This window comes from Corvus moneduloides, chromosome 5, assembly GCF_009650955.1.
Source record: "Corvus moneduloides isolate bCorMon1 chromosome 5, bCorMon1.pri, whole genome shotgun sequence".
In the NCBI taxonomy this organism is placed as follows: Eukaryota; Metazoa; Chordata; class Aves; order Passeriformes; family Corvidae; genus Corvus; species Corvus moneduloides.
In genome coordinates, this window is record NC_045480.1 from 8706739 (window position 1) to 8725957 (window position 19219).

Here is a 19219-nt window from a genome sequence, read left to right on the forward strand (position 1 = left end):
CTCTCCAACAGCAAATTCACCCTTATCACAAGCTGTTTTCAGATCAATCATTTCAAACTTCTTCAAAGCAACACTAGCTTGCTAATACATGTAATATTTTCAAAAATGAGTAATTTTTTAAATTACTGTCTTAAAGTCTGCATTGTTTTTCACCAAGAATGCTGTGCAGCAATCAGCTAACACAAATTCTTTCTAAAGCATTAGCTGGAGACAGAAGACAACCAGTGCATCTTTACTCCAAAAGGAACTTGGAGTTATGACTGAACTACTTAAGCTTCTCATTCTCTCTGGCTAATTATAAAATTACAATGACTGAACAAGCCACCCTAATGGCTAACAATTTATTTTCTTCCCATCACCTTAAACTCCAGCCATTAAATTAATAGTTTAATGTTCAATTATACACTAAGAGTAACAAAAGGGCAGTCTGAAATTAATCTATTCTCTCAAACTCCAAAATATTTTGTAATCCCTCCTTCCAATATGTAGAAGTCCTTGTTGTGTCCAATGTTTAACATAAGTACATAAACACCTTTTAGGCTTTCATCTAAAGGTGCAGCATGAGGATCCAGCCAGAGGAGCTCGAAGCCTTGGCCCAGTCCCAGAGATTTGGCATCACTGGCATAAGCAAAACCTGGTGAGATAAGTTCTGTGACTGGAGTGCCCTGTTGGATGGTTCCAGGCTTGGCAGGAGGAATGGGCGGGACAGGTGCGGCAGGGGCTGGCACTGTGTGTAATGGAGAAGCTGGAATGCACAGAGCTTGTAGCTGGCAAGGGCACAGCTGAGAACCTCTGGGGAAGGACTAAGGGACAAACAAATGAATTGGGGATGTTGTCCTGGGATGAGAAGACTGAGGGGAGACATTGCAGTTACAACTTCCTCACGAAGGGAAGAGGAGGGGCAGACACTGATCTCTGCTCTGTGGTGACAGTGACAGGACCCGAGGGAACGGCCTGAAGTTGTGTCAGGGGAGGTTTAGGTTGGATATCAGGAAAAGATTCTTCACCCAGAGGGTGGCTGGGCACTGGAACAGGCTCCCCAGGGCAGTGGTCACAGCACCAACCCTGACAGAGCTCAAGGAGTGTTTGGACAATGCTCTCATGTACATTGTGAGACTCTTGCAGATGGTGCTGTGCGGGGCCAAGAGCTGGACTAGATGATCCTTGTGGGTCCCTTCCAACTCAGGATGTTTCATTCAAGGATTTTGTTTAATGAAAACTTACTTATGACACATGAGAAAACCAGATTGTACAATATTCCTACAAAATATTCTTCGTAATAATCCATTATTATGAAATGAATTCTTTCTTATTAAAAAACAGACTTTAACTTCCAAGTATGTTAAGGTCACTATGAAAATTAAATTCCACTGCTAAGAACTGTCTTGAAAAAATTAATAACTTGCCTTGTCTTTCTTATCATACTTCCCCAGCATTAAAGAAAAAATAAAGGGACTTCTCTATATGATTAAGTGAAAAGGCTTCTAACAGAAGAAAATAGACTTAATCCCCAAGTACAGAAACATCACAAAAAAAAAATTTGCACATATTGTTAACCTTGCTAACGTGATGCTACCATGTGCATATGGAGGAAAGAAGGAAAATTGCAGCCCATTTAAGTCATGAGACTACATAAACAATTCAGTGGCCGATACTAGAATCTATCCTTCTTTGCAACAGTAAAAAAATAAATAAATAAAATTTAGCCAATCACACTCTAGCAGAGCTGACAGCAATCCTCTGATGGCACTGCTGAAGAGTGTGGAAGAACTATAAAGCCCCTGATAGTCAGACACATCACATTACATTAATTCCTACATAACTGGATCAGGTATAGTCTCTTAATTCACAAATGCTGAGAAAAGTCAGGCTTAAAATGACCTGGGCTCCATTGTCCTCATTTAGCCTTCAAATGCTCTGGGAATTATACCACTGTGTCTCAGGTCCACCACCAATATTCATTCAAGGTACCAACATGCCAAATGTTAGCAATAAAAAAAACTATGATTGAGGGCAAATAATCATACATTAAGAAATGAAAAATCATTTTATCTTTTGAAACTAAGTATTTGAAGACTCCAATACCTCTGAAATTAATTGCCTTCTATAGCTGGGTTCTCTTTTACAAAGAAGAAAATGTATTTTTAAATTTGAATGAAACTTGTGACCAAAAGAAGAAACTGCTCTAATTGAAGTACAGATGAAATATTCATTTTGCTCTCCTGTTACCACCTCATGTGTTATATGGATGACTACCTCATCTTCCACCAAAGCCAGTGGTTTTCCACAGGAGTGGAAATGTGGTCATCATGAGCAGATGGTACAGTATAACCTTGCATCGCAGTCTCTTTAGTAATGACCTATGGCTACCCCAGCATGCACCATTTAACATAATATAACCACATCTCTTTCTTCACTGATAAAAAATTAATTGTGTTTTGTATACAAAGATAAGTTCTCTTTTCATTATTTAACAACTTGTCAATCCAGATTCAGTTTCACCCTTGTGCATTATTGATTACCACCCATGTTGTCATTTCATGCTACATCAACTTTTATTTATTTTTAAATATATATAATAAGAAAACTCAAATGTCACACACTGAAGAGCCTTTCAATTTCCCACAACAGAGAAATCAACGCATGCTCTATAACAATTCCCTTAGCTCAGTTACATTTCTCTCCCATTCTGGAAATGTTACTAAAGCAATCTGCAAACCCTGCAACAACTTCAGAGTTCTGTGTGATGGTGTTGTGTTGAAAGTTTTGTTTGTTTTGGGTTAGATTTTTGCCAGTCTGGTGTTTTCATTTATTTGGTTTTGTTTTGGTTGGTTGTGGTTTTTTGTTTTGTTTGGGGGTTTTTGTTTGTTTGTTTGGGGGTTTTGTGTTACTGTTGTTGGTGCTTTTGGGTTTTCTTAATAAAATAAAAAACCAGTACAGAAATCTGCCACATACATAGTGCAAGCTGATGTGAAAGACAACTGGACTGCTATCCCTGTATCAGGCTGAAATTGGTAACCACCTCCTGAAGTGACCCAATTATCAAGCATTATCACTGCTTCAGTGAGACACTACACAGTATCAGACAAAGAGCTTCCTCCCCTTCTAGACTTGTCTAATCCATCCATCTCCATCTTCACAAAGCAAGTAACAGTTCTAAGTTTTTAAGATACACAGAAAGCATATTTCAGAGATAAAGAGCATATATTTTCTTTTTGCATTAAAATTTTGATTCAACAAGGCCCAGTGCAAGGTCCTGCCCCATGCTGGGAAAATGCTCAACACCAGTACAGACTGGGTGATGAGTGGATTGAGAGCAGCCCTGCAGAATAGGACTTGGGGGTACTGGTAGATGAAAAACTGAAAGAAGCAGCAATGTGCCTTAGAAGCCCAGTAAGCCAAAATGTATCCTGGGCTGCTTCCAGAGAAGCGTGGCCAGCAGGACAAGGGCGGTGACTGTCCCCTTCTACTCTGCTCTCCTGAGACCCCACCTGCAGTGCTACATCCAGCTCTGAGGTCCTCATTCCCCAGGTCTGTCCCTACACCCAGGGTTGCCCTGTCCCAGGTGCAGAATCTGTTACTTTCCCTTGTTGAAATTCATGTGGCTGGTGATTGCCCAAACCTCTCATTTGTTGAGGTCTCTCTGCAGGGCCTCTCTGCCTTTGAGGGAGTCAACAGCTCCTCCCAGTGTTCTGTCATCTGTGAACTAGCTCAGTGTCCCTTCCAGGTCTGCATCCAAGTCATTTATGAAGCTGTTGAAGAGCACAGGGTCAAGGATGGAGCCCTGTGGAACCCCACTAGTGACAGGTCACCAGTCTGTTGTCATCCAATTCACTATAACCCTTTGTGCCCAACCCATGAGCCAGTTGCTCACCCATCCCATGATGTGTTTGTCCAGCTGTGGGATGGACATTTTGTCCAGAAGGATCCTGTGAGAGACAGTATCAGAAGTTTCACTGGAATCCAAAAAGATCACATCAACTGGCTTCCCTTGATCAACTAGATAGGTTACCTTGTCATAAAAGGAAATCACGTTTGGTAAGCAGGATTTTCCTCTCATGAAGCCATTCTTAGATTGTTATTAGGAAAATTATTTACTGTGAGGGTGGTGAGACACTGGAACAGGTTGCCCAGAGAAGCTGTGGCTGCCCCATCCCTGGAAGTATTCAAGGCCAGGTTAGATGGGGCTCTGAGTAACCAGGCCTAGTGAAAGGTGTCCCCACTCATGGCAGGGGGTTGGAACTGTGTGATCTTTAAGGCTTATTCCAACCCAAACTATCCTATGACTCTATGATTTTACCATGTCACTCTGTGACACAGCAGATTCCCCAGTTATGCTCCCAGCTCCTTTACTCCTTGTTTGCCATATTCAATTTATACCATCTTTCCACACCCCACAGTAAGCTCCTTCAGCCTATAACACATTCCTTTGCAGTGAGGGCAAAGCTTTGTTTCCACTGACACTTGTATGTCAACTTACTTCACAATGATGCTTTCAGTTGTTAAATGGAGCTTGAAGAAATATGGAGATAAGTGCAGTTGAAACACAGCATTTTTGATAATATTCACTACATATTTTGTATTGCCACAGAAACTGAGACAGACAAGTGATAACAACAAAATGCTGGAATATGATTAGCTTTCTCTAAGGGCTCCAACTCCTCAACAACACTTACTTATTCTACAGTAAATAATCAGGTTCAGATTCACAGGTCCCTGCTTCTCAGCACAATATGAAAGGACTGACCTATACAGGAAGCAGTCCACTAAAGGCTACATTTTAAAGCCTAATGTTACAGCAAATTGAAACTGCTGAAGCTGACTTGGAAATGCTGGGCTGCCATTGCAGTAATTCAGGAGGTGCTTCCCAAGAAGGCAAATAGCAGGAAAGGAGCGAAGAATCAGTGTAATGTACTACCAGTCAAAGCAGTGTCCATCACTCCACTCCTACCAGTGAGCCAGAAACAGTCATGTCTCACAAATATCATGAATTCCCCATTTTACTATTCTGTGGAACAGTGCAAATGGACAGCACAGCCGGGAAAGTCTATGGTTTGCTTGAGGGCAGTGCCCTGATGGGGCAAATTCCTTCCCCATGAACCTCAGCAGATCAAGTGACACGCTGCTGAGATACAATCTGCAGGAATAATGCTGATAAAACCGTGCTGGAACTGACTCATGTGCTATTCTGAGACCTCAGTACTGTACACAGAGAAATAATTCTCAGTGTACTGAAATAGCAAGCAAGGACTGTGATCCTAAAAACATTCTCATGATGTGAAGTACTCATGCACAGGTTTGTTACCTGTCAAGTCTTAAAAAACTCTGCATTAGAAACAAAGGGGTTTTTTCACTCTTTACTCTTTAACAAAACCAATGAAGTTTTGTAATATTTAACAATAAACCTAGCTCCATTTAAATAGCTGATAAATTGTTTTAAACCAGTTTACCAACTCAACTAACAAAATACTAATCAATGTGAAAAAAGCAATGATCAAAGCAAATAAATTTAGAGAATGATCGTGAATGCATGAGTGAATAATTCAAAAGTGTACATGAGTTACCATCACTTCTTGTAAAATTCAATACTGTGTGATGTTGTGAGTAGCATAGGAAAGGACAACTTGTTATACCACAAAATACAAAATACTGCAATGATTTGTGTTGCAGGGGGAAAAAAAACCTCACGTGAACTAGCACTGCGTATCACTGAACACTGACTAATGCAGAGATGTTTCTCTTAAGGGAAAAAAAAAAATTTTTCCTTCTATAACCATCAATCAAGTTCAATAAACCAAAGTATGACATTTTACCTACCTTTTCATTAATTTAAGACAAACTTACACAGCTTTTCATCAAGCATCTCAGCACACTTTAGGTATTGTTAATCTTAACAGAAACCAGTAGAGAAGTGTTTTATTCTGTTGAATAGGTATTAATCACACAATAAATGCAAGATATTGTATTGATAGGTATGTTCTCACAATATTTTACCACTGACATGCAAACACCAAAGCAAAATAAGGGATGGCATTTTTATAATAGGCTACCATAACTGGAAAACAGTGTTACATCACATTATAGTGAAAATGAAAAGTTAAGCTTTGAAAACCATTATCTTACTCATTTTACCATTCTTACTCATGGATTATGCTACTCAGCATCCTGCTGTACAGTCAACCCACAGCATTTGAAAACCAAGCTGCAAGATGTTCAGAAATTTTGAAAAGTTAATTTACTGCAAAAAGTGTGATTCTTATCAGCAGATAGTATCATGACAAAGCAGTAGAAGACAACACTCAGAGTTGCAGTTTTCTAAGGAAGCATCAACATTCTTGAAGACTGCAGTTCTCTGCACATCCACAGGAATACCACAATGCACCACACCTTCAACTTGCCTTGACTAATACTGCCAGTTTCATTAAGATAGAAAACATTAAGTATGTCCACTATAAAGTATTATATCGTTTAGGCAGAGACCTTCTGGTTTGTCTGAGTCTGTTCACACACTACAGTAAACTTGGAGATCTTTAACAAAACTATAATAAATTCAAAGTAGACACAAAGATTTAAAACTGGGCTCTTCAGATATGGTTAAGATCCAACATAACACCCAACCTCTCTCCAAGAAGAATCACAGTTTGTAAGACTTGTTAGCATTTAAAAAAAAACAAAACAAAAAAACCACACTAATTTAAACACATATCCTTTCACTAATTGATAAAACCAAAATTCAAAAACATCATCTGTTAATCAAGCAGACACTATCAGTGAATGATCTGAAAATAAGCAAACCAGGAACGATGAATTAATTTAAAAGACAGATGCCAAGATAGAAGGACATGGAATTTTAGAAATCTTTGTCCCTAGAAAACACAAAAATCTTATAGAAAGGCTACGCCTCTGTAAATTTCATGGAGATAAAAATTGGGAATAATCGGGAAATCTTAAAACTTAAGGTTTCCATGGAAAAACAAGGACAAAATAGGAAAAAAAAACCTGCAAAGACTGGGAGTCTGGTTAACTGTTCTGAGGTCACAAAATAGTTTTCTAAAGCATTGCTTGAAAAGTCAGAAAGTGCGCATTACTGAATAAAAGGTCTCAGAATTACATGACTGTTTTTGCCGATATCAGAGGTACTGCACAATGCAGCTGCCACCCTACTTTTACATGCACAACCTTCCACCACAACCTTCTGAGCCCAGGGCTGGCTGTTGGTTCTCCATCATTCTCAAACCCCACCACACCTTAGGCTAAAACCAATTTCTCCTCCTACCATGCAATATTTGGTCAGCAAATACCTACATTTTGAATCCTTACTAAAACACTGCTCCTTCTCTTGTTTGGCAATTACAGGACAAATTCTTAAAAGAAACCAAAAAACACTGCATTTACACAAAATACTACAAAATAATATAAGACCTAATTAGCAAAGCTGTTTTGGACATGACATTCAACAATAATCTGACCTGCTCTACAGAACTTTACAAATTACAAAAATAGCTACATAAAAAAAACCCTCCATCTCTTCTTTCGGCTCTAGCAACAGATTGTTTTAGTAGCAGCAATCTGTTTGACAAATGAAATTACCAGACATCAGAAGATATTAAGAGTCACAAGGTAGTGAATCACTATAGAACAAGCCAAATTGACCAAGGAGCAATCAGAGTCTGCATTTCTTGCACTCCTACAAATGAAACTACTTTTGAGTAGAACTCTTTAGGTCTGCCTATACTACGGGAAACACATCAGAAAACCTGTGTGCCTGCAGGGAAATAAGGAATAAGTTGTCATTGCTAGGGATAAAAAAAACGAAGGAGATTTGTCTTACACAATGATACTGTTAATCCACCCTTATTATCAGAAAACCTTTCCTGCCAGTCTAGAAAGAATTTGACTAGGAAGTTTGTGGAACATTCACTACTGGAGGTTTTGTACAAGTCAGATAAATATTGCTGAAATGTTGTTTAGGTATAGCTGATCTCTCACACAGAAGACTGAAGTCTTCCTCTAGAAATAACTTCCACTTTTTTTTTTTTCACTTTAAGTCACTGCATTTTTAATTGTTAATAAACTTACAGCTTCCAGTTTGGTAAACCCTTAACTCCACATTTTTCTCTAGGAACGATGCAGTAGGAAATTGTGAATATATTCAAAGTAGACAGAAGTATTAAAATTGTTTCTGACATAACAATACACTCACTGTCAACTCTTTCCCTGTAAGCTGCACTTCTAAAATTTAGTTTTCTTGTGAGCAAACACAGAGCATCTGACTGTTTTTCTTTTCAACAGACTCTGCTAACTTAACATGAACATTTCCTACAACAATCAGGGCACTTTTCTTGAAATTCATCTTAATATGATTAGTGATGAAATTTTTTCCCATAATGAAGTTCAGTACATTTTATTAGGAGTAACAGAAGAAAATTTTAGCAAGTGTAAATCAAAATGCATTCTTTACATTTAACTGCACCATATTTGACTTGGGGGTGATGCCTTAGGTTTTAACTTTTATATTTTTCAAATTCTGTACTGCTTGGTGCATGACTCTGAAGTTTCTTGTAGCCTGTTAATTTCTGCTCTCTCATGCTAGGTAGGCATAACAAAGCCTCTCCGGGCCTGTTCTCCAAGGACACCAAGACTGTCCTAGGCCAAAAGTATAAACCAAAGAACCACAAAGGGGGGGGCAAGCTGAGGGGAAATCTGAAGCTTTAATTGGAGAATTAACCCTGCTATGCAAATGAACCAAACCTATAAAAGAGTGAAGAACTCGTGACCTGGGGTCCATCTCGGGGTACATTTTGAGAATAGCTTCAGACTCCCCTGGGCGTACCTTTGAAGGTCTTTCAAATAAATACCTCTTTTAATTCTTTACTGCTGTCTAGTCTGTTTCTAGGAGGCCTCTCAAGGCATCAGTGGAGATGTAAATGTGTATTTATTACTATGGTCTTTCCACTTAAATTTTCCTGAGGTGACAGCAAGCATTTACTTTTCATACAGAAATCCTCCTATCAGCTGAACATCACATTATTTTAGACTTAAGCCTACTTCAGTTTAAAGTGTTTTTCTTGGGTGTGACTGGGAGAGAAAATATCAGAGCATGCATGCAAATCAGAAGTGTACAACAAAAGTAGTTTCTACCTCTAAAAATTTGAATTAGCTAAACACCAAATAACCCTCTGAATGTAGCTCATTTACTAATGAAAAACTATCAGATTCATGAGGTGTGAAAGCTGAGCAGCTACAAATGACATGGCTATTTTTTGCTGCTGGAAATTTTGAAATATTTTTCATGTCTTAGTAAGCTCTGTATGCTTATTTTTTATAAAGGAAACAAAGTTTATGATCTCTATTCTCATTCAGGGGAAGCATCCACACTCTTATATGAGATGTAGGAAATTTCATTTATGGATAGTATTTTCAAGAATATACCCTTTAAAGTAAGGAAAGGCATGTATCTAAAGATGGTTCATTTTAAAAAGCTCTGAGAATAAAATCTAATTAATACAAAAAATATTGATGTAATACATTAAACATACATTAAAATCCCACTGAAATCAGGAAGTTGCCACTTTGATTACCTGACAGGAGCGAAACTGGTTGACCAGCAGTGTACATCTCTGTGGGTCTTTTCTTCCATCCAAACTGTCCAGTTCAGCTGCTACTTGATTTAGTTCCTCATCAGCATAGTAGAACTGAGCAAGGAGCTGTGGGTCTGTTCTCTGTATTGGAGACATGGACAATATTACATTATTTTTACAAAAAAACCAAACCAAAACCCAAAAATTAAACTGACTTCAAGGAGTTGTATTTACTGTGATTTTTTTTAACATATAAGCCAGATAAGCAGTGTGGCAGCATGGAAAAGAATGATCTTGAGATACTTACATACACTTAGAAATTTGTTCTACTTTGAAGAAAAAAAAACCCCAAACTCTCAAAAAACCTCTCACATAATAAATCTGAGACATTACTCAGCTACCATTATCTCCAAAACCACCCTGGCATTCTCACTACTTGTGACATAATTATCTGCAGGTGCAAACAACTGAATCACAAGTTTTGTTTATTAAACAAAAGTAGACTTCAGCTCCAGGCAAAACAAGACAAAGTTGCTTTCCAAGTTAAAACAAACAAACCATACCCCCAAACCTATCTAGCAATCGAATAATCTATCAAGCACCACAGTAACATTTGCAGCATGATCTGGTCAGAATCCTCCTTTTGAGCATCAGAAGAATGAAGCCACAGAAGGCAAAGGTACTGAATCTACCAGGGCCAAATAGATGCAAACACTTTACAAAACAAATAATAATATGACTAAACAAGGTATTACAGAGAGAAAACTATGTCACAAGTCTTTCAAATGGCAAAGTACAGAATCATCACAATGGATTTTTGGCCACATTAAAACAAAGCAGCAATTGTAATAAAAAGACCAAAAGAATGCTTCCTCAAAAACATTGAGAAATATTAATAATAAATATTAATAGTAAAAGTTTACATCATAAAAGGATCTTTTTTAACATTAACAGCTAGGAATTCTGGTTTCAATATCTTAAGTGTAAGCTGACAAAAATCTACACTCTTGAATAATGTCTTCACTATAGCCCTGATATAAAGGTGCCCAGGGAGAAGGATAAAGCTTGTGATATATGGTCAGGGAAACAAACAAAATTCAAAATGAATGATAATAAGAGGGAGAGCATGTAATTGAACTACTAAATTTTATGTTGTTTAGTTCTAAATTTCTGTATTTATAGTCAAGATTAGTAAAGCATTTCTTTAAGCATTCCCTACCCGATTATTTTTATTATTTCTGGGTTTTATGTTTTCCTTCAGCATCTATCCACAACCATTAAAACCTTCTGGACAGAGCTAATAAACAAAGATGCAGGAGCCTGTGTATGGAATTGTGGCAAAGCACGACTGCTGATTTTCAAGCATCTAAATTGCATTGCAGAAGCAAAATAAGGCAATTTATTAAGACTGGTCTCAAGCAACACAAGTATGCCTGAGATACTTAGCTCCCACATGGCTGATTTTTTCAACTGGAGGAACAAAAGTTTTAATTGAGTTCTCTCAACTGTGTTATGTTTGGTCTGGATTAGTAGTGTGATCTTTGATTAATTTTGTCAATCATATGTGGTCCCTGGCAAGCTGAAACTGCATGAAACTCTAAATCTCTTCACAGGGGGCCACTTAAAGCAAATAACCACAAGTCTACAAATTCAATTTACTCCACTTGGTAACAGAAAATTAGGGAGGGTGCCATGTTCAATGCCAATTTTTATTTTCAGTTTATGCAAAATATGGTTCAAATAATTTAATCCAAATTCCTTACTATTCCTTGGCAGAGGAAGAGTTAGCAATTCCCATCCCTAGATACTCAAATTAATAGAAAGACTTAATTTGAAAACAGCTCATGGAAAACCTACCACTTATCTTGGCAGTTTGTTTAAGGAAATCATCCCATTTAACAACAAATTAATGCATCTAATCCTTGTTTTGATTTGCTGGACTTCAGCAACACTGCTCATTTTGCCTTATTCCACTACAGCATCGAGTACTTGCAGTACTTCTATTTGCCTATTTCTGTATCCACTGATGGCAGTAACCCCTTTAACCATATCACCACTGTAGGCTGCACATATAGGTTTGGGATTTTTGGGGAGAATTTTTGTTTGGTTGCACTGGAAGTTTTTTGTACGTGGTGATATTGCTATTATCACCCCAACAGCCTCCTGAGTATGAGCTCTCCAGGCAGGAGTCTCATTCTACAAGTACACCTTGCATTCCTTCTGCCTAATGCCTCTTTATATTCCACATATTCAGCCCAACAAATGGCCCAGGCTATCCTGAGTGTCTCTGTTCTCCGGTGGTGTGGTACATTGTGCTGGCACCAGTCTCCACAGATTTGAAACCATCACTTCATATATGGGTCATAACTTACTATCCCCATTTGTATGATATACACAAACTATCATTCCAGCCAGTACAAAGACAACAATCAGCACACTACTAGTTAATTAAAAAAAAAAAAAAAAAGCAACCAAACAAAGTAACACATTTAGCCATGTTATAAGATCACTCACTAAATATTTATTTTAAGGATTTTTACTTTTTATTAAGTTGCACTCAACAGGTCAGATATATAGTCAGAAGATGCCTGCCTACCATCCACAACGTCAGTGTAAAACTGTCCATATAAAAAAGCTGTATTAACTATTGAACTGGTTACATTCTGGCTTTGCCCATGAAGTCCAACCAATGAACAGTGACCAGGATTAGGTTAGGTTGGTTTATTGCATAATGAATTCTGATCTGATTTTTCAAACAGGAGTGGAGTTTAAATGGACTATAAGAGAATGTTAAAAAGAAACAAATTAAGAAACCTGTTACCTACAGGTTATTAGATAAATAACAGGTCTGTAGAATTATTTATTGCATGTTATCAGAAGAAAAGATGCTATTCTCAATCTTGTAAACAAGCAGGTAGACCAAAACCAGAAACTATCCCTAAAAAATAGTGACAACTAACAGAGAAGAGAAATTCTAGCACAGACTTCCCAACATGGGACAGCGCCCAAAAAATAAACTATCAACAAGAAGCCAGGGTTCCAACAGACCAATCTCAAGCCACACAGTAATTCTGGAATCTAAGAATCACTTTGAAAATCACATTTACAGAAACAAGGGTGGTTCTTAAGGAAATGTCCTCTTTTTGAAAGAAAATTGCAAGCACTTTCTGCATGATTTTTAACAGCAGCTTTCAAGTATCAATACCACCTCTTTTTGAGTAACATAAAACGTGCATCATCTTGGAACTGACAGCAGCCCATAATTTGAACATTAAAGGGAATGTTTTCCCCCAGGTTTCCGTGATCCTTTGTAGAGAAGTACAGATTTTGTTCAGGCTTTTTCTTCCACTGAGATCGCAACAGGAACGCAGCCACCACCACCGCAAAAAGAAGACATGATGATCCCAAATAAGCCAAAGAACAGAAAGAAGCAAGGGAGCCATGCAAATGAGCAAGATCCCAGCTAGTGATAGCACTATCTTCTGAAGCCTGCCAGTTGTCCTCTGGAAAATAATATCCATCATTTTTGAATTGCTGATCTAAAGTCTTCAGAACAACAGCTAAAACCCAACCCTGCTCAAAATAAAGTCCATGGACTTGAGATGAAAGGCTCCAGATCTCCCTTTGTTCACTGGCACTCTTCCAGCACTAAGCATTTATGTTTCTCCCACACACTCAGGAACCCTGACTTGATCCCTATGGAAAGAAACTATACAGAAAAGCATTAATTATACGCCTTTGCTGATGGTAAATCCAGATTGCCTTTTGACATGGGAACAAAGCAAACCTACATCCACTGGGGTAACTTTTCAAGGAGCACTTACTAAAAGGTGTATTTTACACAAATACATATATTTTATTAAGAAATGCCTTCACAACCACAGGACAATATTTGGTTAAACATCAACTGCTTGTTCAACCATTCCTATTCTACTACAGCTCTAACAGCTGATGAGAAAAGTTTTAGAGGAAGGCTATCACATTCACATCAGTGGAACTGTCTTGAAGCTACACAGCCTCTTTTATTCCCCCTGTGGTAAGGGAAAGGGTGGTTTTAGAAGCCTGAACAGTAAGGAGTTAATGCATTGCTATGCCTCAAACACCAATGACCACTCAAGTGAGAAAGTTATAACAGGATGTGCCTGGAAGTGGGGGCTATGCAAACACAGGGCAGCACCTCTCTGGAGCTAATTTTCCAGTTCAGGTCTACAGTGACCACACAAAATAAAGTGCAGAAGCACAGAAGTGGAGTCAAGGAGTGGGCAGGACCAATAGAGGGGGCTCAAAACCACCGAGGACCCCAAAGTACTCCCTTACTCTTTTTGGGAATTCTCCATCAGAAGACTGTACGTGGCCCATAGTGTTCCATCAGACTTGGAGAATCCCTTTCCCTGGGAAGAGATCCAGGCATTTCCATGCCAACTTGAATGTATATAACCTGACAAACTTTTTGTTTTGTGGGCCCCCATTCCCAACGGATCACGTCTGTGACTACTAGTACAGCAAAACAGTGATCAAGTCTCATCACTGGATCCTCAGGCGGTGACATCTTTCCTCTCAACCATCTACTCTTATCCTTTCCTTCTCTTTCTTTTCCTTATGTATTTTGTGGTACGTTTATACTTTTATAGAAGAGAAACAAAATGCCCACATACTTTCCACCACAATTGAATTGTTTTAAAATAAATCTGCCTCATAAATACACCAGTCACTCAATGTCTTTTCACTCTAATTCATCCCAAGGAATTTATTAACAGGAATCCCAGCCTGCCTCAGAGGCAGGTCATAACAGTAGTGTGTCTATTAAGGAGTTGTTCTCAGCCTAAATCTGTTGCCTACTGTATTTTCAGGGAAAGGAAAGAGGCGCAGGATCAACCTTAAACTTTCCATTCCCCAAAATACGTGCTGCTATTATCGGACAGTCCCAAATATGAACAATTACTGTACAGCACAGAAATTTTTAAAAAGGGACTTCCCAAGTGAAAGCACATTCCCTTTAGGATGAGAAATCATGAAAGCCATAGGTTAGAAACTTGGTTCTACTCTGCAGTGTACAGAAAACGATACTTCTGTATTGGAAAACAACTTGTACAAGATGGCAGCGTGCTCTGTGGAAAAGGCAGAATTAGGCCCTAAGCAATTTAAATAAAGGCACTGATGAGCCAACTCAGTATTTTCAAAACTTAAAAATAATGTTGCATGTAACTAGTCTTAAGCTAATTAAATTTAACTAAGACTTACATAATATTATAAAGAAAAAAAATTTTAGTTCAAAAGTAACAGGATTTAGGCACAGAGTCGAAAGTTTATTTATCGCCATTGTGAAAAAGTAACACATTTAAAGCAACAGAAACTTAATCAATTAAAACTTTTACACCAGTCACAGTTGCAGTAGTAGGTTTAACTGGCAGACAACAAATTCCAAAGACTGAAGGTCCTTCTTCAAAAAGGGATACCAGCAAGTTGTTACATCTGCTTATTTTTCACCTCACATGTAAGCAAGTGTATTCACATCCTTCCTTTGGACAGGCACTTTGAATTTTTCATTGATTTCCAAATGCTAATAAATAGCAAGAAGACACAATAATTCTCTAACAGGCAGGTGAGTCAAAAATTCTGGCACTTAACTGTCAGAGGTTTAGCAGCAAAAATATTTCCTCATACTAAATGAAAAAGGAACTGCTGTTCCAAGCACATAGATGTATGCAGAGGGGGGTTGTTTGGTTTTGGGGTTTTACTTAGTTTGTGGTATTTTCCTTTTAATCTACTGACTATCTGAAGTGCTATCTGTTAAAGTAAAAAGGAAAAAAATTCCCTCAGCAGTCATATTTTGTACAATGTCATGAAGTCTTAAGCTGGTGTTGCACATGCATAAAAAAGAAAAATGACTCAGAGATGAAGACAACAACTGGTAGTTGGTCACAAGGATATGTAAAAGCCAAGCATTGTGAAAAAAGCTACAGCCTCGTTAAAGCTTTGCCAGCTGCTCTGTGTTTATCTATAGAATATCATTACACAAGCAAGAAAGACAGGTGAACAGCTTGTTAACACAATAAAATGCTAGCAGCACCTTAAGCAAAAAGACAAAACAAACAAACAACCCCAGTGAGCTAATGATTCATAGGACAACAAAAATCAGGTAGATAATCTTTTCCAATTTTCTTTACATTGGGTGTAATTCGAACCCCCCAAACATGAAAATCTGGTAACAGTTATGCTGAACTAGAGTACCAAACATCTGAGACTGCCATGCTGTCGGTTTTCACTCATGACAGATTAAGTCAGTGTACATAGTTTCTATTTTTGAGTGTTCATAATACTAATCTGGAAAAGCATGTGCTCAAATCCATATTTTCTGGGGGAAGCACATAAGCATATGCTGAATACAAATTACTGAAGCTTTCGGACATCTATTCTGCAGAATAGGAGTGCCCTGCAGCTGAACCATAGCCTCGATTTCTAGAAAAGAAGATGGACTCCAGAAGAGAAAAGGGTTTTGCTGTAGGGAAGTGGTGGAGCAGCCACTTCTTCCAGGTGAAGAGTGGGTAACCTTCAAGGTTGCCTACTCATCCAGCCTATGGCGGGCTATTTTTAATTAGCAAGAAATTAACCTTCCCCATATTGCATCTGTTTTGCTCATGATGACAACTGGTGAGTGATCTCCCTGTCTTTATCCTGACCCACAAGCTTTTTCATCCTATTTTCTTTCCCTGGCCTGTTGTGAAGGGGAGTGAGAGAATGGCTGGGTGGGCACCTGGCAGCCAGACAAGGTCAATCCACCCCTCTGAACTTGTAAAACACTTAACCAAAGCGTCCTCCAGCAGCTAATATCTCAGAGTTTGACTTAAGCTAATCAGATTTCATTCTCAGCTGCTGTAAGAACATCAAGTTTAAAGAACAAATATTTACTTAGAAACAACAAATTCAGCTTGTCAGGATACATATTGAAATGTACAAATCACTCTTCAGGTTTTTTTTTTCCCTAAATGCTTTTATGCAGTTTGCTTCAGATCTGTCTAGATTTTTGTATTTAAACTCAAACATGACACTAAGCATCTCTTCAAATAAAATAGATTCTGCAGTGCTTTTAGTGATTTGTTACCTACAAAGAGGAAAATAGCCAATTTAGCTCCCTGGGCTTGTTGATCGATTATGTTCAATTCCAGATGTACAGCCCCCCCTTACACAAAGGAATCATGTGGCATTTGGAAGTGGCACCCAGCAATCTGTCCCCCAGCAATCCAAAGCATCCTGCCACACTACATGTCTTCACAACTTGCCACATTAGAGTACTTTCAACCCACTCTAGTTATGTTATAGTCTAATGGATGTGTCTAAATATTTATAACTCCTAAATATTTGGGCAAACAATGACCTGTTCTTAGACATGTCTAACATGTTAATTTCTCTCGAGGTATTACCTTTTTTCCTTTCAGAATCAGACTTTTATCCTAAAAAACCCAACTAAACCCAACAAACAAAAAACCCCCAACAACCTCAAACAACCACTTTATGCAGTTAAATGATCGTCTTGAAGACTCTTTTTGGTTCTGTCATCTTTTAGCACACACATCCCTAAATTATTTTTTCCTTCCTAGGTCTATAGTTCCAGTATTTTGGTCATGCTTAGCAGACCTCCTAAAACACAAATTTTGCTTTGCTGTTCAGAACCAACCAATTTTGAACAATCTGCCATGTACAACTTCTTACTTCTATATCATAAAATAATTATCTTAATCAGGGCATAGACAAAACTCTAATAAGAGGGTAACCTGACCCAGCAAGTTCAAGCCTGATGACTGTGAAAGAGTTGCTCCATAGTCCTTCTCAGGTATCAACAGGCATAGCACATTACTTAGTTTTTTCATGTTCAAAGTGCATCTTTATTTTTCTTTGGCTCAGCAAACTCACTTAGGGTGAGTCTGAGCTGTTCCATATCATATTTTAACAAAAGCAGCAGCATCTGTGTAAAGCTGCTCATACATAACCTCATTTGCCTTGTAGGAGACTTTCAACAAGCTCAAGCTGAACACCTTGACAGATGCTTGGGATTTAACTACCTTGGCATTGTATCAGTAGCACAATCAATCATTGCAACAAAAAGATTTCATCAAAACTTTGTTCCAAAGTGCACCTGTTCAACTCAGTGATGAAAGAAATGGCTCATACAGCCCTCAGCAGCGAAACTTTTCCCAGCTTCTGCCTTCTGACAATAACTTCAAATGAATGTTTGCATAAGTAAATCTTTTGATCTTATTTCCACTATTTCAGCTAAATCATATAAACAAGTAGCTTTCCAAGTGCCATCACCAGTCAAACTCTGTTTCCTACTCTGTTTTCCAGGCAACAGCAAGCTTCAGTGGATGTTTGTCCCATGCTTTTACCACAGCACCCATCTGTGCTCCCAGTCTCTGAATGGGAGATTCACCCCTGTCTAACCAGGAACACACTCCAGACACAGTCCTCTATTCAAGTATTTAACATCATCTCTCTTTGCAGAAAGTCTACACCTCCTTGTAGGCAGAGCCTACCTAAAGTTTTAGGGAACTTTTAGGAACTTCATTGCTTTTAACAACTTGATACTGTGATTACTATCCTTTTTCCAAGCACACTTGAGCATGAATAGTGGCTTTGAAAATTACCAGAACATGAGCAAGAAGAAAGGGAGGGGAAAGGCTGACAGCAGGACTACACAGGACTTTAAACCACGTTTAAAACTTTGGAAGCAGTCCAACAACAACAAAATATATTCAAGTACACAAAAAGCACATATTTGCTGGAGACAGGAAACTGACTGGATGATAGTGCATAGCAGAAGGCTCCCATGCATCCCTGCTCCCACTCCCTGCTGAATTGAATATTTTTTGCTCAATTAGGCACTCCCAGGTCTTTTTAGACAATATCCTCAAGGTCTGTCCTTGGTCTCCTGGTCACGCAGAAAATCTCTCCTGGGAGACAAATGGGTTTGTACAGCTATTCCCATTTTCTGTGCTAGCTCAGCATACAGTTTGAGTTTGACCACTTCTCATCAGCATGCATGTTGGATAAGCTCTATCAGTCTTCAGCCATTCTCAACCCCAAACTGCTCCTTTTAAAACAAGACACAGAATGCACAAAAACTATGCAGAAGTTAAATGCAACCATGAATGCTCTTTGGGCTTACAGTCTCTCTATATCCATTTATTGAGAGGAACAATAAAACAAAAAATCCAAACAAAACAAAACACGAAAAACCCCCAAACCTTCTATTCAATACATATTAGTGATTCATACAAGGATTTAAAAATCACATATTGTTTCTTCTGGCAAGATCAAGTTTGCCCGACCTGGTTGCTGCCTGTTCAGGTACTTATGAAAAACCAACATAATTACGGCACTACCTATTTAATGAATGGGCCCTTTTCCCACATTCCCAACAACAGCTTTCAGAACAGCTATTACACATACACTCTATTGCCTATTACCCTTTATTGATCAGCAATATCACTTTCACATTCTAACTAAATGTTGGTTGTCCCCAAATGCATTCTGCAAACTTCTGGTTGCCAGGTATTTCTGTAGAATGCCAAGTGACAAAAGAGATAAACGCATTAATTGCAGAACTGATGTTAAGTGGAAATGCATTACCAGTAATGCTT

General features: G+C 38.4%; 1 protein-coding gene across 4 annotated transcripts in view; it reads right to left on the reverse strand.

Moving 5' to 3' along the window:
* The window catches only part of ZFYVE28 (zinc finger FYVE-type containing 28), a 151050-nt gene that overhangs the window by 73791 nt on the left and 58040 nt on the right, over nt 1-19219 (reverse strand). For all 4 annotated transcript variants that reach the window (XM_032109053.1, XM_032109051.1, XM_032109050.1 and 1 more), the window contains exon 2: nt 9582-9722. In XM_032109053.1, the coding sequence (XP_031964944.1) occupies nt 9582-9722 (141 nt within the window). The remainder of the gene's footprint in view (nt 1-9581; nt 9723-19219) is intronic.